This window comes from Strix aluco, chromosome 6, assembly GCF_031877795.1.
Source record: "Strix aluco isolate bStrAlu1 chromosome 6, bStrAlu1.hap1, whole genome shotgun sequence".
NCBI classification, from domain to species: domain Eukaryota; kingdom Metazoa; phylum Chordata; class Aves; order Strigiformes; family Strigidae; genus Strix; species Strix aluco.
The window spans coordinates 9861218-9883271 of record NC_133936.1 but is presented as its reverse complement, the minus strand read 5'-3'; the positions used below and the strand labels follow the sequence as shown (position 1 = coordinate 9883271).

The window sequence follows — 22054 nt, the reverse complement described above, 5'->3', positions numbered from 1 at the left end:
GCAGCTCTAGGAAAACCCACTGCCAATTAGTTCAGTACAATAGTTTTTACTGCATTCACTGAATCAGTAAGAGCTGGGAAGTATAATGAGTGGAAGACTAAGCTGAAGACAAGCAGAGGAGAAATGAAGAGCGTATTTTAGGACTTCTTTGAAAGATTCTGCCTTTCTGACACTTCTCTAAACAATATAGATCATTTTTATGTGCTATGCCCATGAGAATAGGAAGAGTCACAAATAAATACAGACCTTCAGTACTGAGAAAGTACTTTATATCGTAAGCTTGTCATTCATAATGATGTAGTCAACACTGTTTGATTACTTATACATATTACTTCATTTTAAGGTTTTATTATGTCTTCCAACAATTTCCATCAAAATTGTAATAGAATTCCCTCTTGTGCCAAGTTATTTTTATTTATTGATTTTTTAAGTAAAATCAATACAAAATATTGTCCTCTAGAATATTATATTTGCTACTCCAAAGCAAGCAAAAGACAAAACATACTGTGCATCAGTATATTAGGAAGCTCTTACGTTGTTAAAATTACTGTGCCACTACAAGTTTTAGTTGCCATATATGGAACTAGAGATACCACATTTAAGCAATAAGCAGGAAATGAAAAGAGAAAAAAAGAATACCCTGATCAATCAAAAGACCTACAGCACTTTGCAATAACGCTTAATGGAGCCTGCAATGATACCTAATAATACATGAGAGAGGAGGAGGGGAATTAGGCAAGAGCACAATGCAGTGCAGCCCTCTGCGGAGACAGCCTTCAGGAGAGCCCACCTGTGCAAGATGCACAGTGACCAGAGCATTTTATCTCTGCCTCTTCATAACATGAAATAGTTTGGCCATGACATTGAACCTCTCTACTGCTTCCAGTGCTTAGTCAAGGGTCTCTGCCCAGCATGCCTTTGCACAGCAAGTCATGGCCCATGTTGCAGAAGCACAGCTAATCACATGCCTCAACAGAATAACGGTAACTGTTAGAGAAGCAGAAATTTTCCAGGTCACCCTTAACTTGACCAAAGAGAGCTAAAATCTAGTCGCAATGCAACGCAGTCACAATAACATTCACTGCCTGTCAAGTAAGTTTTCACTGGTCACATCCACACTAAATGTAAGGACCACGACATGCACTATCCTACACTCACCACTACCCTTTCCCAGCAACTGATTTTTTTCACTTTATTCCAAAGCAGAGACTGGGTACAAACTAGCATGAGAAAATAGGATATCAGAGAAACAGAACACTTCTCAGAGAGAACAAAAACAGTATACCAAAACCATGACATAAATATACTTCTGTATATTCTTAAAACACTTTGAAATTCATGACTGGAAGACACTATAGTAAAGGCAATCTTTATAAGTGGTTAAATATTTAGAATGAGAGGAGACAACTCCTAATTCTTCTCTTATCTGTAGATGAATATCTCTTCTTATCCAGGATAAGATCTGGATTGCAGTTTTCAGTGTCTTCTTATGGATATGGCATTTCACTGCCTACACTAAAGTTTATTACTGAGTCAGCTTTGATTTCAAACTTTTAAAATCTGCTTAGGTATCTTTGTGCATTTTGAATCTATTGACTGGATTCAACTCACCCTTATATAGTCTCTTTCATCCACTGCCAAAACCTGAGATGGAGGAAGAAATCCTTAGTACAGACTTCACACTAGTATTTGTTACTTTTGTCTTTTTTAAGCTACAGAATCCTTTCTCTTGACTAACATGGTCAAGCTGAAAAGAACTGGAGCATTTTTTTTGCCTGAAATTCCCTGGAAGTGAGAGGTTCTCTTTATGTCAGTGATAACAGTGGGATAGGGCAGGAATTCACTAGACCAGAGCTCCAGAAAATTTATTCCACTACCAGAAAAGTTTGCTCACAAGCATTTCTTTGTTAACTCACTTTGATGGTGAACGGTTCTGTGTGATAAATATTTTACAGTAGATGTTTTAAGGAAAAAAAAAAAAGACAACAGGAAAGGTAACAGATTATAGATGAATGGTGCAGAGGTGGGCAAGAGTGTTTGTGCAGGACTGGAAATAAATGAATGCAAGCCAGTTGAAAGCAGGAAATCATCAGGGAGAAATATATCAGAGTTTGAAGATCAAAGGGATCAAATGCAATTAGGCATGGAAATCTTCTCATATATCACCCAGCCCACCTACTTTATAGTATAGAATTGTTGTACTTTCATTACAGTTTTTTTTCGTTATGTTCACTTTGGTTCTGAAAGTATTTAATGATCAACTTCTATTTTTTAAAATTCTACTTTATTTTTCTTTTTTATCAATGGAACTGCACCATAACTACTGAGTGACAAGATTTAAAAAAGACCCCTCCTCTACCAAATGTATCCCACTGCTATCATATGAACCTTCTCCCAGAATCTCATGCACAGACTGATCAAACCTCCCCTTCAAACTGAGTAGGCTGTTGCCTCTGCTCTACTATTGGAAGATTAGCCCAAGATCCCACTGCTCCTGGAGGTTAACATTTTTTAATTATTCTCCTACTTTGTATTTTACATTCATTTATTTGTTCTCATGGCATCACTGTCTTTCAGCATATAAAGCACTTTCTTACCCCACCCTTTTATAAAAATACCCGAGCATTTTTTGCTCCTCTTATGACATAGCACATCAATCTCCCTGGATCTTTTCAGTGTCTTCCCTTACACGTCTTGAGCAAAGGTAAACAAAATTGCTCAGAGAATTTAAAAAAAAGTCATGAAGAAACATCCAGTGGAGACTGTCAGGAGAAAGACACACTGACACAACTATCCCTTTCTTTCAGGATCTTGACTACTACTTCTGCACCCTGCTGTGCAAGGCCACATCAACTGACTTGCAGATCTCCATACCATATTGATTTAGTGCAGACATGTGCAAAGGGTTTAGGGTAATCCATCCTTTCCCACCTTTCTTAAGATAACTTTCATGTAATTTTCTAGTAAGTATGGATAAAGAGTGATTTCTCCTTTTTCCATGATTGTTGTTAGAGCAAACCCCCTCTAATATAGTGCTGTAATTTAATATGTTGGTCAAAAACAACGCAAGGGAAATGTTATTCAAGACAACTGTGGTGTTCTTATGTACGCATAAAGCTAGCTAACAAATCATTTTATTCCAAAAATTTACATGGTTGAGGATATCATTTTCTAACATGTGATGACACTTCCAAAATGAAAGTTTCTCAGTGAATTATATTTTTCCTTTGGCATATTGATATTTATACCTTGTAGGGATAACACAGAAAAAATTATTATGTAAATAAATGAGAAACATGTCAGAAACACCAATCTCTGAGAATCTATTCATGTACAGTTTGTTCTATGTATTTTCCTCAGCTAACAACAAAGTAATTATTTCTGAACTCTTTTAAAACATACGAAGGATTAGTCTGTCATTTTCAAGAGGTTTCCTTTATTTTAGCCTCATCTTGGTGGTAATGTCTAACACCAACTAGGCAAGCTTAATGAATTCTGTTCAGTATGGTATGAACAGGCTTTCTTTGACTAGTATATGCTCTCCATGATCTTCTGCAATTAAAGACATGATATCTAAAGATCTACTTTCACTAAAATCATCCATAGACAACTCTTCCAGAGATGTTAGAGTAATCCCTTTAAACAACCCCTCTGTCCAAAGGGTTTTCTCCACAGTTTGACTGAATAACTACATAAAGTGCTACATATATGTCCAGCCATACTTTCATGAAATACTTTCTGTTTAGAGTAGTGAAGTAGCAAGTACAACAGAGATGAAACTTGATATGCCATTTGTGTAGTAAACTACATCTCCAATTTACTCAATAGCTCTTTAATCAATGTCCTGAAACAATTAGCACTCATTATTCTTGATGCATTGTAAGAGAACACATGACCATATATTACTCTCAATGATCGTAACATTTTATGCTAATTTAATATACTACCATATGTATCATCTCAAGGTTAAAAAGAAAAAAAAAAAAAGGTTTCAAACATTTCTGAAAGAGATATAGCTCATGAATTGACTTTCATTTCCATTATTTAAGATAAGTAAATGTACAGATTGATAGATATGCTATCCACTATTGGTAATAATTATCCATTTGGAGTACTTTATCAGATATAAAAGAGTGGAAATGAGGACTAAATTTAGCTGCCAGCATTTGTCATCTACTGTATTCATTTTTTACTCTGCATATTATTTAAACTCATTTCTATACATGGGAACTTTTTGTAGTCTCAGACTTTTTTGATAAACCATCCCAATGACAAGCACTGTACAGGAATTTGAATGAACCAGGCTACCCTTCTAGTTCATGCCATCTAGCTGCATTCGGCATGAACAAAGCCATCTGCCCAGTTCATCAGAGGATATATCCAACCTTGGCCATATAACACCTCTGAGCCTGAGACACAGCCAGCAAAACAAGCAAAGAAGTTCTGGTATCGGGTATCTTCTCATATTTAATCACTTCCTAAGCATGTTCTAGTCTCACAGTGTAGCCAAATCAAAAGAAATTGCTGAGAGACCACGTGCTCTGAATTCCCATTTTTTGCTGGAACATACCTACCTCACGTTTCCTCAGGTTGTTATGACTGATTTATCTATAAAACTATCAAATATAAGACAAGTAATAAGGAAAGTAGATATTACTAATTGTGAGAAGAGGTAAAATAATAAAGTAGACAGAGTACGGATTAAGTGAGGATTTTTTGAGATCAAGAAATATATTTGAAAAGGGAACCTTCTCTCACAGGGAAAGACAGAAAAAAGTAAAATGAAGGGAGTAAGAGAGTGCATAATTATATCTGGGAGGGGATGGGATTAAGAAACAGAAAGTTAAATTCTCATGAACACTAAACAAGATAGAGGAAGGAGAGGGAAGAAGAGAAAAGCCAGAGAAGTGGAAAAGGATAAAAAGAAGGAAGGGTGAGGTTTCTCAGACAGCTTGGTATTAAAAGGTCCTGATTATGGAAGCACATACAGAAAACACAGCAAGAATTTGGGAATGCTCCCTGGCAGAACATAACAACAAATTACTAGGATAAATGCAAATACCTGGAAGCTTAAGACTATCAACATATACAGTAAAAAGAACAGTTAAAAATACATATCATTGGATATAAGTAATAGGGAAGAGAGTGAGAGAGAAGAGCAATCTGTTCCTCACTGTGACCCTGGCTGATTCTGTGTTTCTCCCCATTCATTTTCTTGTCACATTTACAAGTTCTAAACTCCTATTTCACTGTAAGATTGCAAAAATTACTGGAAACCCTAACATAAGCAAAACCACCCAAATAGATAGCCTTTCCCTGAATATTCAAAACAGTTAATGTTGTTCTTCTATTTGTGGAATACTATACAAATAGAACATAAATTGCAATGGGCTATAACAACTTTAATACCAAGCTTATATTTAGATGTTTTTAGTTTCCTAGCAGTGTTCACTGTATGATGATTTTAATTTCATCTGAGATGCTGAAAAAAAGAAATTATAGCACTGCCAAAGCAGATGGCTGCTGTAATGAATACCACAGCTGAGAGTCACAGTGAAATTCCACTGATGAGAAATACTGTTAACATAAAAGTTTCCTTTCTCAACTTGATAGTCTGCCCCTTTGAGGAGGACTGATTTTTATGTCTCAAGGTGTTGCAAACCAAACTTCACATTTAATAGCTATATTTTTATTTTATGTGTATATATATTAGCTTGATTGATTCTATGCTTCCTATGTAGAAGTCTTACCAACCATCCACACCAAACGTTCCTAATCTTTTAACAAACTGAATAATTAGGCCTAATAGTACATCATGAAATACCCCAGAAGTTTTTTCCTGAAAGCATCCAACTGAGGTTTTAATATTCAAAATTTTTAAATAAAATAGGAATATATTGCTATAGAGAACAACTTTCCGGTATAATTTAAAATATATTTTAAAAGTATATAAATATATAATATATGCAAATTTAAAAACATTTTTGTAGGACTCTTGAGATACCTCTCGAGTGACTCATGAATGCTTTCATGTCACCTGGGGATCCTGAATGAAAGCTACCATACACAGTATTTCCATGATCAGAGTAACATCTTTATTTCACATCACTTAGACTCCAGAACCTCACGTACAGCATTATGGGATTATACGTGGGTTGAGACTGAGGTCCATGGGGAAAAAAAAAAAAAAAAAAATTACCTCAAGAATAAGAGAAATCTAAGTTCTCAAACTTAGCCTTACTTTGTTCTCAAACAAAAGTTTTAATTTAACTTCAAAGATGCAAGATCATTTAAGTTATGATCTTTCACAAGAAAATTAACAAAGAAATAGCCATATGCTCCCTACTAGAATGGTAAGTACCACATGAATTTGCTGCTATATTTACACTATTTCAAGTAATTTCTTCAGCCATTATGGTAACCTGAGCCTTCCTGGTACAATGCCAGGTTAAGATACCACAACATTTTTCATGAAAAGACTCTTCAGTTTTGACTGATATTCACAGACATAATTACATGACAAATATAAACCTCACAAGGAAGTGTAAAGGCCTATATAGTAAATTTAACTATTTACGCAATCCACTACCTGGAAGAAGCCTCCAAAAAAAGGATATATCAGTACCAATAATCTGCCCTTAACTTCAAGGACATTTTGATGAGCTAAAAGCACATTTAACACCATGTCCTTTAAGATCTTCATTATAGCGCTGAACCAAAACTTCCATTACTGTTAGTGTTTCTGACTCAAGAAGACATCTGAGACAAAAATAAAGTAGCACTGGCATCATGTACTAGAAAGACACAAAGTTACTTCTGCCAGCTTGATCTTCTATATTTTACTGAAGAATGAAAATCAAAGGGTTAAAGGAAACTAAAAAAAACAGATGCATCTTTAGAACACATGAGGACTACATGATAGCAGTGAGGACTAGAGTGAGTAGGTCCATTGCAGCTGCAAATTATCTAAATGTATAAACAAATGAACAATCAAGGTATATAGCAGCTCATGTTACTAACTGATACAGCATGAAGACAAGAACAGTTTTTCCACATGCAAACCCTTCCTCAGCTGGTCTAATAATAGGTGTAGTCTCTTCCTACTTCCTCCTCCAAGCTAAGTTTAGAAAAAGGTGAATTTTTGCAGGAATTAACTATATAAGGTCCTAAATGCTCCAACAAAACTTTAATGTGAGTTCAAGATGTCGAGCAGAACTTGTTAGATCACAGTTTCAGACACAGCCATCCTCAGGGGACAGTACAGAGACAAGGAATTACCATAGGAATGCTGAGATTCAGATGCGCTTAGCACACAGCATCGGTTACTTATTTTCTCTACTCTGTGAGTCTGGGCAGCGTGGCAGGGGAAGACCAGGGAGGGATGCAAAGGCCCTGATCATCTTCTAATTACTCCTTGATCAAAAGTCCCAAAGAGAAGACAGCTGGTGTGAGTAGGAGCAGTACCAGTCCAACCCCAACTTCCCATGAGGGAGAAGAATAAATTCACTCTCACTGCCCTATGCAGCCTCTTAAACACATTAAACACAGCAGGTTCACATACATGTCAGCACAATGAAGGAAGGGTCTTAAAAGAAAACATGGACAGATGAAGTTGACAGTGATAAGAACTTGAGTCAATTCTTGTCTCAGCATCCACAAGAACCAGCTGAAGGTCACATTCAGGAAGATTTCCACTGGAGGAAAATGTAGTTTTAAAATATCTTTAGGATAATGACACTGAAAACAGCAATTAGAACCACTGCAAGCTGGCAGTGCATCAGGGCCAAGTGAATTGCACCCAAAACGCTACAGAAAATAACAATGATGATACTGAGCTGTCAAAAGTCTCTGTCACGGCTGTCCCTAAAGAGAGGGAACACCATGGGAAGCAAGATCACTAATGTTCACACAGGTGCAAACAACCTACAGACCTAAAGGCTGACTTACAGCACAGATGAGCCTCTGGAAACATTGATAGATCTATCCTCTACAAGTTCCTGCGGAAAATCCTAGCAGCACACTGTGCCTTACTCTCTGTCCACCTGGCTGATGCTGTCACACTACAAAGATGACTTTTATTACATTTGTGTGATAGGTAGACAAAAGCTGATCCTAAAGCCCATTTTAAAGTCAACAGAAAAAGTTCCACTGACTTTAATGGCATTCTCCTCAAGTTCAGAAGTGATAAGCACTTTAGGTGCCTGCTAGATAAAGGTTGATACTTAGATACAAAGTTAATGATATTGCCTGCACAGTGAAAATGAAAGACTGTGGAAGCAAATTAAATTCTGATGTGTTTGCACTGGTTCTCCAAAATGTGACGAGCAGCTTTGGAACTTCTGTGGCACAAAACACCCTCCAGTTTCATGACCATTTTTGTATAGGCATTTGAGATCGGCAAATATTCTCTATGGGACAGCTTTTAAACATGTTTGCTCATGTTCTGGACCATTTGCCATTGCTACGGGTTGTCCTTACCACAGGTACTGATACTTGAACTTGCCTTTGGAGTGACTAATTTGTTCCAAATAGGTGCTGGAATTGTAAGATTTCAAGCTGCTTGGTTTTATTCTACTTATGAAAACAAGCCAAAAAAAGCCAAGACCCCCCTTTTGCAAATCAAGCAATTTGAGTGAATGCACAATACAAAAAGTCTTCCTTCAAGACTAAAAACATTTCTTGATTAAGAATGTTACAGTTGCACTTTTAGTTTGTGCATTAGATTTTTCTGTCAAGGAACTTGAAATTTTGAATTAAAAAGCAGTTGCAAGTCTTTGCTGCTGTGATTTTTTATGTTTTAAGTAACTCTTTTTTCCAACTTGTCTATTTTAAGCAAAATTTAATTATTATTCAATGTGCACCACTGATAGAGACAGAATTATGCAGAATAACTGAAAAAGCAGATTTATTTTTTTCCCCTCTCACATTTTAGAATAATTGGTTTCCAGATCTGGCCAGCCTGTTTGACTATTTAATCATAATAAGAAGTAATTGTGAAGCTTCAGTCAGAGCTTAGGTTTCTCCTTCATCTGATTTTCCTTATTTTGCAGAGCACAAACATTTCAGAACTTCTTCCAACCAAATCTGACTGCTGCGGTGAGAATTGTATCCATTCATTTATCTGGAGAGGCACAGGATGAGATTTCTCATATACACAAAGGTATAGAAACATTTGGAGATTAAGAATCTAAGTGAACATAAAAGAAAAGGATGACTAAATGGTTTAAGGAATATTTATGTATTATTTGGCACTTTATGAAACTGGACATTGGGGTAGACAATTGACATTTGTTTTCTTTCTTGGGAACTGTTCCAAAAAAATAAAGGGTTTTTGGTTTTGGTTATTTTTTAAATCTCAGGGAACTTTATCTCAAGGGGGAATACTGATGACATGATAATACTGACTCACAGACTCACGCAGATTGAAAGTATCTTAGGAAGTCAGTCTAACTTCCTGCACAATGCAGAATCAACACTGAATCCAGACCAGGTGGCCCAGGGCTTGGTCCAGCTGGGTCCTGAAAGTGCACAGCCTCTCTGGACAAAGTTTAATTATGCCTGATTGCATTTAACAAATGAAATAAGATAAGCATATGATGTTTGGGGGTTTTGATTTCAAGATAGCATCACTGACACACTTCTGTCAAAAGATCTATGACAACACACAGAAAACTAGAAAAGTATTAACTTATTTCTTTTCTATATGCTTCTACTTTGTCCATATTGTTATATAAATTCTAGGTTATTTTAAAATAAATATTTCAACCTATATTTAAATATATGCATTTATTTTTATATATGTATATTTAAATACATCCTCATATACATTTAAAATGTGAAAAACAACGGCTCCTCTACACAGAGATTTGGTTTAGCTTTTCTAAAGAAATAGCTATTCTGCTATTAATGTGACTTCAACCACATGCTAGCAAATCAATCAATATTGTGGAATGCCTCTTAATTTCTATTTTAAAAATTATTTTTAACAGTCAAAGGCAAAATATGTCAAAACTTTGGGCTTCTAGACTATGCTTAAGTATTCTATTTCATATATCAAATGTATCTGAAAATGATTTTTTTATCAAATGTTGCATTTAGAAAAAAAAAATGAAACTCACTAATTCACCCCTAGTTTGTAACTCTAATTTCTAACACTGCAGCCAAAGAAAGATGTTAATTCCTTTTGGTATAAAATTCATGACCACTAACAACATATACTAGTTTGAATGCAAGACTAATATTCTGAATGTGTGATCAATGACTATTTTAAGATTAAGTGACCATTTGGGATTACATTTATCAATACTAATGGTATCTTATTTAAAAGTTTAATGAGAAAGCTATAATGCATACCACGTTTCTCAGTAAGATACATTATTATTGAATTTTAGATAGAGGATATTATGAAAAATGAAATAAAAGCAAAAAACCCCCATTGTTTAAAATGGATTTTCTAAGTGTATTGAACACATGAACTGGACAGTAGGCATTTGTTAAGAGGCCTACTCTTTAAGTAATTCAATCTTGTTTATTTTCCGTACATATAGAAAGAGTATGTCTTTAAGTTAGATCTGAAATGACTCATTACGGAACATGCTGATACCTACATCATAAAAACCATACATGGCATTTTCAGTAAAATGTTTTAACATAATGGGTCAGTCAGATCCATGAAGTGATTTTGCCCCTCAGAAGTCATTTATTCACTGTATTTGAAGACGTGAGCCAGCTCTTGTATTAGAGAAATCAATAAGTGTAGCAGTTGAACTAACAATGATTCATGCTCAGGGTAAAACCCGTCAAACTGAGAGATGTGTAAAATATTCTTTTAGTCCATATTCTTTTGGTAGCAAGGAAGGAAATTATCTTTTGGGAGTATGGAACAAAGAATTTTTAAAAACAGATGGGTGTTATCAGTTGACTGTAGTTGCTTGTGGTGAACTCTGGCAGCTGTTAATCCAAATTAAAGCTCTGTTCAGATTTTCTAGCTTCTAACAGCTACTAATACAGTCTCCAATTAGGACTCCTAACAGTCCTTGCCCTGGTATTTATTCAGGCTGTCCTTGGGGTTTTTTATGTAAAAACAAACCAACCAACCCTTATTTTCCATTCAGCATTGCTGAGAAAGACTTGTTCTCACAGACGTGTGATAAAAATATCACTATACAATTGTAAAACTAGCTTACAATTGTACACTATTTCTGCTAACACCATTAGTACACACAACAGATTGTAGAAAGAGAAAAAAACCCATCTTTTAAACCAGTGTTTTTTTGTCTATGGGTTGCAATGGACAAACCCTTCACTTACCATGTCGACATTTCTGCATATTATCAATGCACAGAAGAGAAATAGGAAGGATGTGATAGGATTGGCAGTTTCACAGCAGAATCTAGAACTTATGCTGTATAAAATAAATTGTTCCTAGATTAAGGGAACTGCTGACATAAGTAGTGTAATATTGCCTATTTATACAGCATTAGCACACAGGGATTCCAGTCCCTGTGGGTAATTATATGATGTAGGAATACAACCACATGAAAATCAGTTATGTTAAGACTGAGTTTCTAAACTGCTGGATCTTGGAAACTCAGCTGGACACTACCTAAGTCTTCCTGAAATAACAGTATTCATATTTGATAAGAATGGCAATATTATTGAAAATAAATACTTTTTCTGTCAATAAACATTTTGTCTGAAAAGTTAAATGCCCTAGAATCCATTTTTACTGAACAATAGCAAAGCATCATGTTCTTTTTTCAATACTGTCTTTGAACAAGAAGTTGAAAACACAAATTCTGATTTTTCAACTCTGGCAATTCTGAATGAGAAAAAAAGAGCCATCTTCTATCTTAATGAGAATTATTTATTTTGTTTACTTATAAAACTTGAGGTTGAACAGCAATCCTGTAAATATGAATGGAACAGAGAGATCCCGTAAGTTTTTGAAAAGCAACAACACCATGTCTCATGTGGTTTCCTATGAAAAGTGGAGTTTGATCTATTTTTTTTTTCAACTGTTACACAAGGCTGAACCTACATACATGAATCAACATGTCAGCTGAGGAAATTAAGCACTTTCTAGAAGAAATTAAAAAAACCTTTCTGAAAAATAGGTAAGTGGATGCATATGGATGTGTATGTGACATGACAGCTTCCATATTAGATTCAAAAAAACAGTGGAAGCATCGAAATAGTACATTGGTTCCCCTACCTTTTTAGTTCAGAATTTTTTAAAAAGAAGAAATTTTGACGGTTCACCTGCTGTTCTGCATGTGATCATAGTAAAGCCCTGGCAGAGAGCGGTTCCATCATCCCATCACAAATACACCAATAATGTAAATATAATAATGCATATATAAAGACAAAAGAATGCAATAGATATGCAGATACTCCAGGTATAACTCTGCTGCTTCTAATAAGTAATCAGCTCGTATACTGTCTGATGAATTGAATTCAAGTACTTACAGCACTGCAATTCAACATGGATGAAGTGTTAGAAGGCTATTTATTAGAAATACTAAACAAACATCAATGGCCAATACATCCTTTCTGTTTTCCCCATCTTCTGTTTATGGGGACTGGTGGTTATTATGTGTTGCCACATAATTTAGACAAAACCCTAGACAGAAGTAGGACACTACATATTCATATGAATACTCACTCCTATGGGGTAATTCATGATAGCACATAGTGTCACCAAATTCCTTTAATCACATATTACTACAAAGGACATCACCTCTTCAGGCAAAGACCTTGCCTTTTTATATCTTTAAAATGCCTTGCCTATCTGTGGAGCTATATAAAATAAAGTCAGATCTATGTAATAGATGAGTAGTATGCCAAGATCACCTATAGCCTAGCTATTATGTTAACAAATTTTAATCTATCCAGCTAAAACTTCAACTCAGAGCAAAACATCAGCCTTTAAAAGGGGAAGATTTGAGCAGCCCACTTCCATGAATAGCTCAATATCTGACCTTCTAAGGACCTAAACCTGTCATATCTAAGAGAGAAATAAAATATATCACAAAAATATTTGCAAGAAATAACTTCAAATTTTGGGGGTGAATCTCATTTAAAATTCCCTTCTTATTTTTTTCTCACTGCCCTAAAGCTGACCAAAACTGGTCTTTCATGTTCTTGATGAGAGAGAAAGAAGAATGGGAAAGTCATGTCTGGATCAGACTTTATGATCTCCTAAGTTCAGGAGTGTGCACATGCATGATTTGCTTCTGGACTCATCTCAAAATGAACAAATGAAAGATGAAAGATCACCCTGAGGACCTAAGGAAATGCACATGAAAAACAGGTCTGTCTAAAGAACCATGCATTTCTGGAGGAAAAAGCTGATAGTATGAATTTTATCTCAGATCTTTACTTCATAGTGCTACAATGCTATTGTTGTCCAGATCACTGCTGGTTTAAGAAGTCTTTTGTTATTCTTTTGTACTGAATAATAATCTTGTTGAGAAAACACTGTTTCCATGTGTTAGAAGACAGATTTCATTTCATCTTTGTTATGTATATTTCCAACCATTAGCTGAAGAGCATTATCTGGAGTACCAAAGTCAGATTTTCAAAAGCACTGTGTAAACTATCTTGTTGAAAACACCTGCACATGTTAACATCAAATGGTGTCTTGATAAAAAATAAGACATAATGAAAGATAATTTCTTTATCATTCAATTTTTGCAGAAAAAAATCCAATAATTAATTTCACTGACCAAAAAGATTACTGACAATTGAACATTATTTTCCATCTAATTGGTAGAAAGATAATCTCCTAATGCAGAACAGATAATCATAATTTAAGACTTCATTGAATTTTTCCCCTCAAGGATTCTTCTAATCTCCAAACACCTGAAGATCCTTTCAGTGCACTCAAGTAAGCCAGTATCAGAGGCAATCTCTAAAAGCTTGATGAACATGTCACTTATTGCCGTTTGCCCTCCATTCACTGTAGAGTGTGGTCAGTATTCCCTATCATTATCCTCTAAAAATAGATAAGTATAGCAGCAAAGGGATGACAGGCATCAGCACACAGCAGATAAATAACTTATTTCTCTTGGGGTTTTCTCCGCTTCAAACACTGTGTTGGACTCTTGTCTTTAATATATTAAACTACAAAGATTCAGAAATACTTTTGAAATATTTTTCATTCTTACTGAATGACTGATGTTTAGGTCTAAAATTATTCTTCTCCTACCTTTCTGAAGAGGATTGGATTATTCTTCATCCTGATCTTACCATAAAAATTATTAAAAGCTATTTTCATGGTGGTTTAAGCTGAATACATTGTTTTATTAAAATTCTCTAGCTAAAAAAGATTGTAGTCTGAAGCCCTAATTCAGGAAAACATTTCCTTTTTTACAGAGTATATAAATGCTTATGCTTCTAAACTAGAGCTGAACTTTAATCTGTTTTTTAAGCACATCTCTGAACCAAAAGCTAAAAAAAAACCCGCATTTTGCATTGAAAGCATAAAATGATGCATTAGTAATAGTAAAGAGAATACGTAGTAAAAATTATTGGAAGTTGGTATTCAAAAGGGATTTGAAAGCAGGGAGAAGGAAAGGACAGTTTGTAGGAAAAAAAAGTCACAAGGAAGGGATTATTAAATCAAAAAACAAGGGGACTTACAAAGAAAAAGAGGAACTGATCTCATTTACTGCTTCACTTGCTCTTCTGTGGCATATTATGTTCTAGCAAGAGCATGGGGAGAACATGCCTATGATGTCTGAACAAAAAACCCATTAATATCCAGAATAAACCTTATTTTCATTTCACATGGACTCAAGGGACAACTCACAAGGTATAACCTTCTGCTGAGGGACACCGAAGTTCCCTAATGGTAAAAGAATTTCTTAGGACCTCATGCTCACTGCACTTCAAATTGCGAATTTACTGCCCCATTCTTTATCATTAATGCAAGAACAGAGTGTCAGATTTCCATTTTCTAATCAAAACTATAAATCACTGGTGGTCACTATGGAACACCACCACCAGCAGAGTGAGAAAAATTTTAAATGTCATTTTAACACAGTATTTATTAAAAGCAATGATGAAATAACCTTTTCTCTGGAAATTTCAACTGGCTTAGATGCTCTGCTCTCAGAGCATCGCATTCTTTGCTCATACCTTGACAATCTTCAAAGGAAAATCAAAAAGATATAGCACTGCAAAACTGTCCCTTCTCTGCATACAATATGTACAATGGTTTCCCTGCTGCTGTGTTCACACTGTCCCAGAAGAATCAGGATGGCAGGACATTCAGCAAGAATGTATGTGTTCATTTCTCAAATTAGTTCCTACTTACTGATCTGCTGCCTTGCAAAACGAGCTTCTTCCAGTGATGCCAACCAAATTACAGTGAGTGACAGAAAGAAAGTCTGAACTACACATAGTCGATCCACGCAAGTTTTGCCAAAGTCAAAAAACTTGGAGAATTGATGAAAGCATTTCAGAAGTGTGGAGAACTATGGAGTACTGCAGCAAAGAACACACAGAAAGTACCTCTAAAATTGCCACAGCCTTCTGTTAAAAAAGAAAAAGCCAGACAGCCACAGTGCTTACACTGGTAATATTGGCTTACATTCTGTGACCTGCTATGATATAGATGGAGTCTGATGTCCAGAAATCAATTTACAACACACTGAATTCCTTAGCAAAGGAATTTTCTTGCATATGAATTTTATAGAGCTATATCAAAACAGCTGCTATGCTACATGAAATGGTTTTGTTCCTTCTATTAAGCATGATTTAAATGATTCATTCAATTATTACTTTTGTATTCAAAGATGGCTTATTTTCATGCAGATTTATGTCCCGTTATGCATAGAGGACATTCTTAATTGTGCTGAAACAATTGCAAATTTAATTAAAGTTTGCCATTCCAAGCATAAAATAGATTAAAGAAAATGCTGACAACAGTAAAATAAATATTCAACTATTTAATTTAACTCAACATTTATTTTTAATCCAAACATCAAAATAACCTTGTTTCTAATTACAGTTGCATGACAAAATGTCTTGAAGAAACATTTGTCTCTATTTTTCTCCAATCTGTTCAGCTGAAACACTCTAGCTTATTTATAAAACTGTTGATTAATAAATCTGTTCCAGCTGTATTACTGTATGTTACAAAGAACCCAGATTAATGTATGTAAACAACCATTATAATTTTAAAACCCCAAAGTCTTGACAGTCTGCAAAACCAGAAATCCCATCAAATACATGATAGTGCAATTATACACCTAAATCTTGACAAAGAAGAAAAAATAAGGGTCAAAGATAGGCAGTAAAATCCAGGGGTCTGTGGCAATTTACAGCAGATTGTGAGATCAACTAAATGTTTACAATAAGTTACCTACAGTTCCTTGAACTGGGTATTGTTAAAGACTCAACCATGTGAGATATGAAGAAAGAATCTGGCCTGATGCTACTGAAAGTAATTTGAAAATCTCCAATTAAGTTATGCCATTTAATATTAATTTTACAGGCAATAAATTTAATAATTTATAGTTAACAGCTGGGGGAAGAAATAAGGTAGACAGGTGGATTTCCTCTCATCCAGACCCAGTAAGTCTGGCTCTGACAGAAAAAAGAAGAATGAACACTAACTTAACCCATCACGTTATTTGGAAGCATTACTTATGCACAAATAAAGAGGCTTTCCAATGCACTGCATATCTTTTCCCCAGCAGATTTTGAGAAAACAGAAGTGCCTCTCCAGCCTAACAAATATCCCAGTATCAGAATATTTGGAGGAAAAAAGGCTTTTTACCACATGTTCACAACAACGGTTTTTGTAACTTCTGAGAGAATTGGCTTACACTCTTTTTGGTTATTTTCCATTCCACCCTAAGCAACAGGTAATTCTCAGGAGGTAACAGACTTCAATGGCATTATTATTATTTACATCTGACTGACAACAAACAGCTATTAACCAATTTTAGCACCATCACCACCACTTCTAGGGGATGTAACAATCACAGTATGCTTGTGGTTTGAAAGCCATGAGCCCAGCTGGAGCACTCAAGAGTAAGCATCACAAGCCTCATCCATGACTACCAGCCATAAACTGCTTGCCAAACCCTGTTCACTTCTCATTTTAATTACTTCTTGTCAATATACTTGAGCAAAGAAAACAACTAGATGCAAAATGTAAATGCTGCAAAGCTCATCCCTCTAGATACTACCAGGAACTGGACTATAAAAGGACAAAAAAGTTTCTTCTTGCAACAAAACCAAGAATGAAATATGGAAAGGGAGTTCTACTGCAAAGTGATATATTCAGCATTTATTGAGAGCAATTTGCTCATCAATGGACCATGTTTACTGTGGGGCAGGGATTCACCCCTGGTGTTACTACATTTAGATGTAGTAAAGTGTGATGGATACATTCATGTTTTCCTTATTTTTCTCTATCAGCTAGATATGCTATTCCTAAGAAAATCCCAAACAAACCAACCCATCCAAAATGAAAATTTCAGTAGATCAAATAAGGAAATTAAGACAGTATGAGGGATTATTAAATTCTTTCACACAATAAGAAGTAATCAAGAAGGGAAACAGCAAGGAGCAAGTATTTTTCGGAGAAAAATCAAACTGGAACCCTTCACAATAAAAAACAGTGAACTGAACAACAGCAGTTCTTTTCTGGTTTATTGATATATGCATATCATAAAAAGAGCTTGATCCAGAATCCAGTAGAACTGGTAGAAGAAAACCGTATTTGGATCTAGTATCAAGTAAACCAATAACTTTACATCAACACCTTTAGAATATTTCTGATCAGCTTTTAGCACATTTTTCAGTTTGCAGATATAAGTATCAAAGCTTCAGGCATACAAATCAAAACAGCATTGTCACTAGAAGGCCAGAAAAATTTGTATACTAACTTGGAAATGAATATTTTACTGTTCTAAGAATTGCAATCCACAACACACAGCTATCATATTATCAGTTACCAACACAAAACAATAAGTAAACTACCATATTGTAGTATAATATGATAAACAATAGTAATCTTTTCTCATTTCTAAACATTGACTTCTGATATTAAGGTCACAGGTATTAACAGATATTTTTAAATTTTACTTTTACAAAATAATTTAAAAAAAAACACACCCAAAACTACCCAAACTTACTTGAAAAACCACTGAGTCTATCAAACCAGAACTATTCTGTAATGAAAAACATTTTGTATTTTAATAGCACTTTTTATGCAAACACCAATATGCACAGAGGAAATTCTGAAAAAACATTTTCAATTTTGTTTGCATTTACAAAACTCTATGTGGTATTATTGACTGAAACTCTTTTTGACAACATAATAGCCTACAAAAATCTCTAAATACTATGAGAAACAAGGAATACACTGCATTATATAGTACAAGAGACTTTCAGACTATCAGGTTTCAGACTACTGAAGCCAACAATAAAACTTCCACGACATGAATCAGCCTAGATTTTTTTTTTAGTATAGTCCATAAATGACATGTACTCCCATTTAAAATGGGAGGAATAGCAAACTATAGGCTTTCACATAATCAGCTAGTAACAGAACAGTTCAAGGGTTATGAAACTTCTACTACAAAAACCAGCATGACACTTCAGAGGAGCCATGGCAATTTACCTCAGTTGAGAACCTTTCTGTACACACTTAAATACACACTTCGCCATCATTGCATCGGAAGGTTTTGGGAAGAGAAATCAACTATATGAATCATATTCTTTTATGTGGAATCTCAAATAAAATATACAAAACAACAAGCATTTCAGAGTTTTAATTTAGAGGCTCTTTGATTATGAATAGTTGGCTTACCTGTTTAACATCATATGCAAGAAGAACAAATCTTAAGTCTGGTGAAACAGAGTATCTTGATGCTTTAAATGTTACCTAAAATGAAGTAACAGTAGAAGTGAGTTTTCAAGAAGAAGGATAATTTCTTCCAAATATTTTTACAGTTAATTTAAGAACTTCCCATTCATAAAACAGATCTGGTTTAGAACATCTATGCAATTTTCACAAAAGTAGGACTCAAATAATTCTTAGTCTATTTTACTGGTTTCAGTACAATGGCAACACATGCATCTGGCTTCAGCACTAAATACCAATTAAAAAGCTGAGGAGTTTTTTATCATGATTGCAAGCACTAAGCTCAAGGATAACAACTATAACCCATTCATTTCAGGAGGGTGAGGGAAGTCACTTTGGTTGGTGTGTACTTCAGGAATGATTATACGGCAGATTCATCACTAGGTTAGGTCTAAAGGTAACATACAAGAAAAAGAACAGGTGTGCACTATGTCTCTATTGCTCTTCTTTTAACACCACATACATAAACATTTTGCAAGACAACTTGCACTAAAGAAAAACTCTTTCTTATATGAAAGAAAATGCTTAGTGGATAGCAAAGTGAAACATTAGGTAGCATTATAAAACTAATATTGCTTTACATCTATCCAAGACTACATGACACCCAATTGAATTCAGGACTGTAATTTAATCAACGGGTAATGTTGATGTCTGAAAGAATTTAACGTATCTAATAATTGAGGAAGATAAGAATGTGCTTTAAAGGGAACCAAAGGAAATAATTTTAAATTAATCTCAAGACATCTATTTGCAGAATGAAAGGAAAAGGGAGAAGTGGAAAATGCAGATAAGGATAGAAAAAGTAGGATAGAACAAATAAGAGAACCACAAAGGTACAAGCTGAAAGAAAATAAACTAATAGCTATGCAGAACAAGATCTCTCCACTGTTCAAAGGAAGGCTTTCCCTTATTTTACTTCTTAGGCATCCTGTTCTGTTTAGCCTAATCATCATAGAATGGTTTGGGTTGGAAGGGACCTTAAAGATCATCCAGTCCCACCCCACCTGCCATGGGCAGGGACACCTTCCACTAGACCAGGTTGCTCAAAGCCCCGTCCAACCTGGCCTTGAACCCTTCCAGGAAGGGGGCAGCCACAGCTTCTTCAGGCAACCTGTGCCAGTGTCTCACCACCCTCGCAGGAAAGAATTTCCTCCTTAGATCTAATTTAAATCTACCCTCTCACAATTTAAAACCATTACCCCTTATCCTATCACGACACCACCTGAAGAAAAGTCCCTCCCCATCTTTCCTGTAGCCCCCTTGAAGTACTGGAAGGCTGCTACAAGGTCTCCCCAGAGCCTTCTCTTCTCCAGGCTGAACACCCCCAACTCTCTCAGCCTGTCCTCACAGGGGAGGTGCTCCAGCCCCCTGAGCATCTTCGTGGCCTCCTCTGGACCCACTCAGCAAGTCCGTGTCTTTCTTCTGTTGGTGTCCCCAGAGCTGGACACAGCACTGCAGGGGGGGTCTCACAAGAGCAGAGTAGGGGGGAGAATCCCCTCCCTCGACCTGCTGGCCACACTTCTCTTGATGCAGCCCAGGACACGGTTGGCTTTCTGGGCTGCGAGTGCACATTGCTGGCTCACAGTCAGTTTTCCATCCACTAATACCCCCAAGTCCTTCTCTGCAGGGCTGCTCTCAGTCCACTCATCACCCAGCCTGGATTTGTGCTTGGGATTGCCCCGACCCATGTGCAGGACCTTGCCCTTGCCCTTGTTGAACTTCATGAGGTTTGCACGGTCCCACCTCTCCAGCCTGTCCAGGTCCCTTTGAATAGTATTCCTTCCCTCCACTGCTAAACTAATGAACTGAATAGGGGTTTAAGGTACACAAACCAGAAGTCACAAACTAATACATTCAGAGTAAAAAGAACAAGCAAAAGCTAATCTTCCAATAAACTGGGAAGATTCTATGTGTTGATACAGAGATTAAACTCAGGCTCCTAGGTTATATAATTAGAATCAAGCTATCCAAAGAAATCAAAGAGAAAAAATTAGTTTTGAAGATAAACTGCATTAGTTTGATGCAAGAGCATGACAGTATCAAAAGTTAGAACATAAATCTGCAGTCTTGAGGAAAGAACAGAAAACAAACCTAAAAGCATCCTTTTGTATCTATAAAGCATTCAGAACAGATTTCTACTGTGCTCAAACTAGCTCATATGAGTTAAACACCTTTAAGCAGAGACTATGTCAATGACAATCTATGAATAACATTCCCTTTTCTTGGCACATCACTGAAAACATTTTTAGATGTGAAATTTCTCTGCTTTCTAGCAGTTGATTAATTATTGCCCCACTACCTCAGTCTTCAGCAATATATAACCCAGGCAGCTTTCCAAATTCATTCTCAGGGAGTACAGTGCTTACGATTTCATGCATTTAGTAAAAATCTTCAGTCACTGATTATGCCACCACAAAAGTAATGATGCACTTAATGCAAACACCTGAGTAGCTCAGCTGCAAACTACTGGCAGTTTGAGGCAACACCAGCAAGAGCTACTCACATATTCTATATCCAAGTGTAGAGTCTTGTGGATTTGGGATTTAAAAACATTTGAATCCTACTGAAGATGACCTTTTTCATTCAGCTTGCACTCACCTGAAAAACTCTGTTTGCCTCCAGAAATGCCTCAGACACATGGTACACATGCAATGCCAATAAGCCATAATCTCTTGATTGCAGGTAATGACATTATTCTTGTTAAAAGGAGCATAAAGCTGTTTCATACTTTTTAAAGTTTCACTTAAGAAACAAAATTAAAATTAGACCAGCGGAAATCATGTGTTCCTTGCCAAAGCTGACAGCAATGCTGATTTCTTTAAATTATCATAAAAACATAATTAGTCCATTTTTCAAAGCTGGATTTACAATCAAGACTTTAAGGAAATATATGTTTAATTCTCATAGAATTTCAGAGAGATTTAAGTGATTTAAAGTCACTTAAAGTGATTTAAATTTCCTTAGAGTTCTGTTTTGGGGGTTTTGGGTAAAGACAAGCACAATTTTGGCAATAAATTCAGAAACTGTCTCCTCGTATGCACAGAAGAAGCCCTTCTAGTTTAATAACAGGAAAAAAAAAAATCACCGGACTCATTCCTCCTGCCTAATACTGCAAGTAAGCTCATGGTCTGTGAGTACACTAAAACAAAAGACAGATTTCAGCTTTTCCCC

At 35.7% G+C, this 22054-nt stretch overlaps 1 protein-coding gene across 2 annotated transcripts in view; it reads right to left on the bottom strand.

Annotated features, from left to right (window-relative positions):
- Positions 1-22054, bottom strand: part of DPP10 (dipeptidyl peptidase like 10) — a 555641-nt gene that overhangs the window by 125880 nt on the left and 407707 nt on the right. For both annotated transcript variants that reach the window (XM_074828629.1, XM_074828628.1), the window contains exon 5: positions 18830-18904. In XM_074828629.1, coding sequence (XP_074684730.1) covers positions 18830-18904 — 75 coding nt within the window. The remainder of the gene's footprint in view (positions 1-18829; positions 18905-22054) is intronic.